Below are 7,692 nucleotides of genomic sequence, written 5' to 3' on the forward strand. Positions count from 1 at the left end.
TGGGATTAAAATCAAGTTGTGGGTTAGTTTTGGCAAAAACCCCTTGTATTTTTACAGGAGATGTCAGTGGATAGTGAATTTATAGGTATCTCTTTATATTTTTAGATTTTATAATCTATTGTTATTCGGTAAATGATTTTAAATGATTTATTAAATTTAATGTTATTGGTTATTGTATTTAAAATGTTTTTAATAAATGATTTTGAAGTCTAGTGATATTGGTTATTGTATTAACAACTTATGCAGTAAGGGAATTAGAAATCCATTGTTATTCAATTCATGGATATCTAAATACAACATTTAGAATCTTGTGTTATTCATGTTTGGTAAATTTTACAACATATTTGATTTGAAAGAGTTTAAATGAATTTTAATAACATTCTTTGTGTAAAAGATATCAAGCAAAATCTCATGTCTTAAGGATAACATTTCATATGTAAGAAATATCAATTAAAATCTCACATTAATTTTGGACACCTACAGATATGGATCCATATATACGTCTTATTTGTATGTTAAGAGAGAAAGATTATCTTTAGGATACACCTGACTTTAGAAATTAGTCTGAGCTTTTCTATAAGTATGGGATATTCCGGTTAATAAAAGAAAACTCATATTTTACCTTCAGATTTTGTAAACACTTTTTATTTGACCAAAACCATCTAACTGGAAAAAATCTGAGGTTAACTAAAAACCATCTAATGGACCAAAAATTATTTATATAAAACAAAAGGAATGAATCATATGTTATGTACCAAGAGAAAATGTTAACAGTTTTTCTATTATAAAGTTTACATCTTAAATCTGTAAAACTATAAAGTTTGCTTGTCACATTTCATTTAATCAGATTCTCAATGTGAGATTTTATTGTGAATGGAAAATAGAGTGTACTGAGTCAAGATTAAAACTAGAGGCCCATCATCACTTACATCATCAACTCCATCCCATTTTACCCATAAACCCATTTAGCATTCGACATTTGATTCTAGAGGTTTAGAATCTATGCCGGTATTTAAAAAAATCGGTTCGTTTCCGGTTCGGTTTGGTTCGGATAACAAAATTAGAAACTGGCTAATAACCGAGATAATTTCGGATCCCATTCGGTTTAGTTCTGGTTTTTTGCTTAATTCAAATTCAAAGTAAAAAAAATCAGGTTTTTCAGATTAAATATCAGATTTTTTAGGTTTCGGGTAAAAATTTGGATAATTATAAATATTTGGATAAAAAATATTCTGGTAATTTATTTTTTTGGTATTCAAGTTTATAAATAATATTTTAAATTATTTGATTATTTTAAAAATAAATATAAATATTACAAGTATATAAATTATATTATAAAAATTTGGGTATCCATTTAGTTTGTGGTTCGATTCCGTTCTTTGGATTTAAAGATATATGTTCCGCTCGGGTAATTGAGAGAATCTAAACCTGAACCAAACCATTTTTTCTGTTTAGTTCGGTTCCGGATAAATGTGCCAGAGTCTAAATTCATTATTAATCAACACCATGAAGATGGAAGATGCATCATTAGTTACGTCATTACATTTTCTCACTAAACTAATCATTTCTTATATGTTTACTTTGACCTATGATTTGTCTACCAACCAGCAGCAGCGTCACTAGCTACGTCATTTAGTACGTACATGGTATCTTTGTCAAACTACTCGTGACCTCGTACCGTCTATAAATACCACATTTCCGCATTATCTTCGAGGCTGAACGCTCTTGTTACCGGAGGAACCAAACGAATCGGGTTTGTTTCCAAGTCTCATGTTTCTTCCGTTACAAGCAACAACAACAATGAATTTGCTTACACATGTATTAAAATCTTGGTGAACAATCTTTAGGCATGCTATATCGGAGGAGCTTGCAAGTCTTGGAGCACGAATCCACACATGTGCTAGAGACGAATCTCAGCTTAATCAGTGTTTGCAAGAATGGAAGATGAAAGGCTTTAACGTCACAGGCTCAGTCTGTGATATATCTTCTCGTGCTCATAGAGAGAAGCTGATGGAAGCTGTTTCTTCTCTCTTTTATGGAACTCTCAACATCCTCGTAATGTCTTCTTTGACTTTTTCACCATCAACTCATGGACTAGAATTTTATACTGAGTATATGTGTCTAGATAAACCATGTAGGAACATGTGTGACAAAGCCAACAACTGAATACACAGCAGAAGATTTCTCGTATCAAATCTCAACAAACTTAGAGTCTTCATACCATTTGTGCCAGCATGCTCATCCATCCACTGCTCAAAGCCTCTGGATCCGGGAGCATCGTTTTCATTTCCTCTGTTGCTGGAGTTGTATCTTGTAGCGTAGGATCTATCTATGGTGCAACCAAAGGTGCTATAAGCCAGATGTCGAGGAACTTAGCGTGTGAATGGGCTAATGATAACATAAGAGCTAACACCATTGCTCCTTGAGTCATTGCAACTCCTGCAGCTAAAACTGTAAAATTTTCTATTGACCAAAAACTCTTTTTCAATGTCATTTGAACTGATTAATGTTAAATGAGTGTGATGGCATTGTTCAGTTTATACTTGGAGAGGAGTTTGCCAAAAATATTGCACCAAACATACCAATGCGCCGCGCTGGAGAGCCAGAAGAAGCGGCGGGAATGGCTGCGTTTCTGTGTCTTCCTGCTGCTTCTTACATTACAGGTCAAACCATATGTGTTGATGGAGCTCTCTCTGTTCATGCCTTCTGAAGCAAGCATTACTTATTCACTTCTTCCTTTGCTAGTTTTCATTTGGTTCCTATGTTTTCATTGGAGTTTCAAATAAAGTTGATAAATGGTTATCTTTGCTTGTAAAGAGACATACCCCATCTTTTGATTGTGCAATAAGCATAGAGCTTTCTCTTACATGGTCCTTATCAAAAGGGATTAGTCCTATTCAATAATAAACATAATAGTACTCTCTCTTTCCTAAGATCAATGAAGAAGGTTTTTAACTCTAGATGTACAACTGAAAACAAAGAAGCAACTCCAAAAGGTTATGATGAGATTCAAAGATCCTTATCCTTCACTGCTATTTCATCAGTCTTCTCCTCAATTTCAATCTCTGTGAGGGTTCTTTGTTTTAGCTGGTTCTTCTCTAAGCTGACACCTAATTGCTTCGGCAACAATAGTCAATAAACGGATCTCTCCTAATAAAGAAGTTTACAAGTCCGATAAGTAGTAGATCATTCAATCTTCATTAGAGTGATAGATGACTTCCGATTGAATTTAATAATCTTAGCAACTGGTCATAAAGATATAGCAAACTTGGTCTTAAAGAAATAAAATGGATTTGTCTTTATTTGGTCTCCAAACACGTACAAGAACAATGACTTCTGCTTTTTGTAATTAAGAACCTGAAAAAAAAAAAGATTTCAACTCAAGAAGATGCCTCTTGTGCCTAACCTCACAACATAACCAACCAACCAAAAAAAAAAAACTCTATTCAATCATCTTTCTCCTCCACCTTCTCCTCCCCCACAGACTGCGAACCAGTCAACCTCGCCAACACAACAAACGACATCCCACCCAAAAGATTGTTCACAACCCTCAAAGCCACCACACCCGTCTTAAACACCAACGGCGGCAACCCCTTCTCCATCAAAAACTCAACCCCATTCAACGTCTGGTACCTCACATTAGCACTCACCCCCATATGAGCCGCCCAAGTCAACGAGTTCAGCACCGTCGGCGGCGCCTTATTCGGCGGCTCGAACCCCGGGTCCATCTTCTTCCTCAGCATAATCAACCCATTAGAGATAGCCGTCCCTACAAGCCCCGCGGCTAACCCCACGGTAGCAAACACCATCCCTTTGTACACTAAAGTCCCGAAACGGTTCACGACCGTGAAGCTCCCCTGTTCGAACATATGACTCGCTGGACAGGCTTTGAAGATCCCAGGCAAGAGATTCGAGGCCCCCGCCGAGGCTGCGGAGGGAGCTAAGAGGTACATGAGCGTGAAGTTGAGGATCGAACCCACGACGAGGGTTGAGAAGACGAAGTCTAGCTCGTTGAGTCCGAAGTTGGGGCGTGAAGCCATGTCGCCGAGTACGTTGGCGGTTACGCCAACGAGCTCTTCCATGAGGACTTTGAATGGGAACTGAGGATCAGCTGCGACTCGTGATCTCCATCCTTGGATGAACATCCCTATCGGTCCCCATGGTGACGGTTCTTGTTTCCCTCCTGAATCTCCGTTATCACCGCCGCCGCCGCCGCCTCCGACGAAGTTTCCGCCGCTACCTCCTCCTCCGGCGGATGAAGCCGCCGGGAGATTTGGAGATGTGCGGAGGGAGGAACATACCGATGCTTTGCGTGGAAACGAGACGACGAGCCTTGGATCGCGCGTGAGGTTGATCGCTCTAGGACCGGTCTGGTTCGGTTTAGCCGACAAGTGGAGACGAGCTATAGCCGCCATCTTCTTCACAACGAGTCGCTTCAAGAATGGGAGAAGTTGAACTAAAGATCTGAGAGATCTGAGATTGAATCGAATCACGGCGTGCAGACAAGAGAGAGAGAGAGAGACAGAGAATCTCGTTCGCCTTTTAAAAAAAAAAACCTTCCTTTTAAAACACAACACAACAATCAATGTTCTCAATGGGGCCCACTTCCCACCTGCGAAAACTGAAGCTGGATCTGAGCCCACCACGTGTCGGTACAATAAACTAACTTCACCAACTATAATTCACCCACCACCATTGTTGATTTTTTCTTTGCTTACGGACAAAAAAAAGTATTGCACTTTCAATGTTTTTGTAGATACAGACGAAGAAAAGAGACAAGCTTTCCTACGACTAACAGTTGTTTGGTCTCTTTTCTCTACTCAACTAGCTGTTATCGGACAAAAGTATTGCACTTTCAACGTTTATATAGATGGAAACGACGCAAAGGGACAAGCTTTCCTAGAAAAGACATAACTTATTGCTGCTCAAAACACGAATATAACGTAATTAGATGTCAATACTACAACAACTCACACAGCACATGAATAAATAATCCCAAAAACAATCTAAATCTTAATGGTTACAAATGCATCATCACAGCTACTTTCACGTTTCTTTTTCAATGTACTTCTCTTGGTGCTTTGTGCTTTGAGAATCATCACTGGTGTGGATCAGAGAGGTATAAAAGCAGAAGAACCAAGAGTAGACGTTACATAAACAAAACACCATTAGGCCTGGTTATACACATATACACATGCTTGATGGTACCTCGTGCACTCTTAGCGTCCTGTTTTTGGACGTTTCATTGCGTTTGAATTGAATGGAGAGACGCTACCGCTTGGGCCTGGACTGTTTTCTCTCAAGTTTGAGTTCAGCAATGCGAGCTCTCGTAGTTGCTGCCTCTTGATGTAGTCCTGTGACTCATCCTGCACAAAGATTCGTAGACCATTTAAAATCTTGTGGCCTCTGAAAATAATAATCGAGAAGAAGTGAGTTAAAGCACATACCACAGGTTTTACTAACTCCTCGATGATCTCTTGAGCATGACGAAGCTTTATATCGACAATATCAGCGGGAAGATCAGCCTCAATGAGGATATGGAGCTGCTCATTGAGGTGCTCATAGCCAGGCTTCCCTTTCAGCTTCTCTTCCTGGGTGCCAAAACATATCAAAGCAAAAGATTAACAAAAGAAGATTAGTTTACAGGGATGAAGAAAAATTGTAGGCATGTCTTACTTTGTCAGGGTCCTTAATTGATCCTTTCCCTCTAATAAACACACGGCAACCCGTAGTTGCTTCCACACGCTTCAGCGAGTTCCCTCTAGGTCCAAGAAGCCTTCCAACAAAATTGAACTAACAACCAAAAGCAAAAGGACTTTATCAATTGATGGTTTTTTTCACTCTATGTTATTGTCTGAAAGAAACTTACATTTGGAAATGTATCAACTGGAAGATCTAAACGCAAGATACGCTTCACTGTGTATGCGCTTGGGCTAGCAGGTGCACCTTGCCACTCCATTGCCATTCCATGAGGACCAACCATTCTCTACATTAAATAAAAAAAAAGGTTTAATTGTCTTCTGAAAATGAGTAACTGGAAATGAAACTCGATACATCATCCCACTCTAGAGGCTAGATTTAAGGGATTATCAGGTTCAGATCTATACAAAAAGTGAAAAGCTTCTACTAACTAGTCTAACCAATCCTTATTTTGGGCATACTATGTCTTGAACGTGCATGGAATGTGAACTTTATAGGCTAGAGATGGCATCACATATTCAAATAAGGAGATGGAGAGCTAAAACTCATACCTCAATATTCCTTTGCAGTAGGAATATTAGGCTTCTCCCAACAAAAATAATACATGAGCCATCCATACAAATTTTCATGTGCTAGTGGGTATCAACCACCACAATCCTCTGTTAAGAAATTCTATTATGTTCTATTAAAGATAATCGAGGGCGAAAAAGGACGTTTCTTTTAACAAAACAGATAAAACTATGACAAAACACACAGAATTTAATACAACACTGATCATAACATAACAGATAAAAAGGAAAAAGTGGGCTACCTCTGGTGGAAGACCATTCCAACCACCGTATCCAGCACCAGGAACATTAGACATATGATTTGGTGAAGCCATTGGACTAGGGCTCCGATGCCTCAGCCGATCAAAATCAGTAAAACCTTGGTTGGACATCATCCCACTCACCCGGAAAATCTCTGCCACAACAAATAGGAATAAAAACAATATTATGATACCAATTAAAAACGAGTAAGAACCAATGGCAGTAGTCAGCTTCATTTCCAAATACTTTTAACTAATCTTACAACTAAATCTAGTTTTGCTACCAAAGTTGGAAGCTTTAATAGTACCAAAGCAAACCCACAATAGAATCCACCGCCTAATATAAGTGGTGAGTATAAAGACAACCAAGAGCTAGTAAAAAGACTCTAAAGCATCAAGTGCCTGAGCAATTGAGAGCTGGCTAAAGCTTAAATATACCAAAGATCCAATAGATATCACCAAAGAGGAGAGTATTGCATAATCACGAGGATACACATATATAGGAAGCAGCAGTTCAAGACAGTTAACAATAAATTGTAGATCTAGTGAAGAAGGAATGAGAAAGGAGAGTGAGACCTTGGTTTAAGAGTCGGCTACATATGGGCAAGACTTGCATGAAAGGTCCAAGCTTTTGATGCTCAGCTAGCAACTGAGATAAGTATTGACTGCAGAAGATGAGCAAAAGACAGAGAGAGATAGTTTAGAGAGAGTTATATAGTTTCAGTGAACAAGGCATAGGAGAAAGAACCTGTCAACATCGGAGGAGGTTCTAATCTGGGGAGAAGCGGCTCTAGAAGGTGAGTAGCTGGGATTATACAGACCAGACATGGTAGAGGATGAGGGTTTTGCTGCTGCTCTCTACTGTCTTCACGCAATTTACATGTACCAAATTTGGTTTTCTAGTTGTCTCCACCGAGACCATGTAATCTGATTGAAGTATCCGATTTTTAAATAGAAAAAAAAAAAAAAAACAAAAAGCTTTTGGTTTATATCTGTTGGGCTTTGATATTTTAAAGCCCATAAGGCCCATTTAGTTTGTCAAAGCTCTCAAATCGTTTCGAAGGTGAAGTTTTTGGATCTTTCGATACAGAGAAGTTGAATCAGGAAGGAAGGAGAAGAAGATGTCGTTGGTGTGGTTAGAAGCGGCTCTGCCTCTCGGAATCATCGGAGGGATGCTCTGCATC

At 38.8% G+C, this 7,692-nt stretch overlaps 2 protein-coding genes and 1 pseudogene across 2 annotated transcripts; 1 reads left to right on the plus strand and 2 right to left on the minus strand.

The window, feature by feature from the left end:
* Positions 1-1,714: 1,714 nt before the first annotated feature.
* Positions 1,715-2,809, plus strand: LOC106321409 (annotated as a pseudogene).
* A 465-nt stretch (positions 2,810-3,274) lies between these two features.
* Positions 3,275-4,546, minus strand: LOC106321410 (protein RETICULATA-RELATED 2-like). Its single transcript, XM_013759683.1, has one exon. The coding sequence runs from the start codon at positions 4,413-4,415 to the stop codon at positions 3,447-3,449; it is 969 nt and encodes a 322-aa protein (XP_013615137.1). The 5' UTR covers positions 4,416-4,546; the 3' UTR covers positions 3,275-3,446.
* A 349-nt stretch (positions 4,547-4,895) lies between these two features.
* LOC106321411 (KH domain-containing protein At3g08620) lies at positions 4,896-7,437 on the minus strand. Its single transcript, XM_013759684.1, has 7 exons — positions 7,257-7,437; positions 7,085-7,173; positions 6,512-6,663; positions 5,870-5,986; positions 5,677-5,793; positions 5,448-5,591; positions 4,896-5,366 (listed from the first exon to the last, which is right to left on the minus strand). Exons 1-7 carry the CDS (start codon positions 7,334-7,336, stop codon positions 5,220-5,222), a joined length of 846 nt encoding a protein of 281 aa, XP_013615138.1. The 5' UTR covers positions 7,337-7,437; the 3' UTR covers positions 4,896-5,219.
* Positions 7,438-7,692: the final 255 nt, after the last annotated feature.

The sequence above is a fragment of the Brassica oleracea genome, unplaced genomic scaffold, assembly GCF_000695525.1.
Source record: "Brassica oleracea var. oleracea cultivar TO1000 unplaced genomic scaffold, BOL UnpScaffold01576, whole genome shotgun sequence".
In the NCBI taxonomy this organism is placed as follows: domain Eukaryota; kingdom Viridiplantae; phylum Streptophyta; class Magnoliopsida; order Brassicales; family Brassicaceae; genus Brassica; species Brassica oleracea.

Excerpts from the sequence above, each read along its gene's own strand:
- LOC106321410 (XM_013759683.1), bottom strand. The coding sequence starts at position 4,415 with ATGGCGGCTATAGCTCGTCTCCACTTGTCGGCTAAACCGAACCAGACC.
- LOC106321411 (XM_013759684.1), bottom strand. The coding sequence starts at position 7,336 with ATGTCTGGTCTGTATAATCCCAGCTACTCACCTTCTAGAGCCGCTTCT. Across the intron at positions 7,174-7,256 it reads ACCTCCTCCGATGTTGACAG|TCAATACTTATCTCAGTTGC; the intron begins GTTCTTTCTCCT and ends CATCTTCTGCAG. Across the intron at positions 5,367-5,447 it reads AGGAGTTAGTAAAACCTGTG|GATGAGTCACAGGACTACAT; the intron begins GTATGTGCTTTA and ends ATCTTTGTGCAG.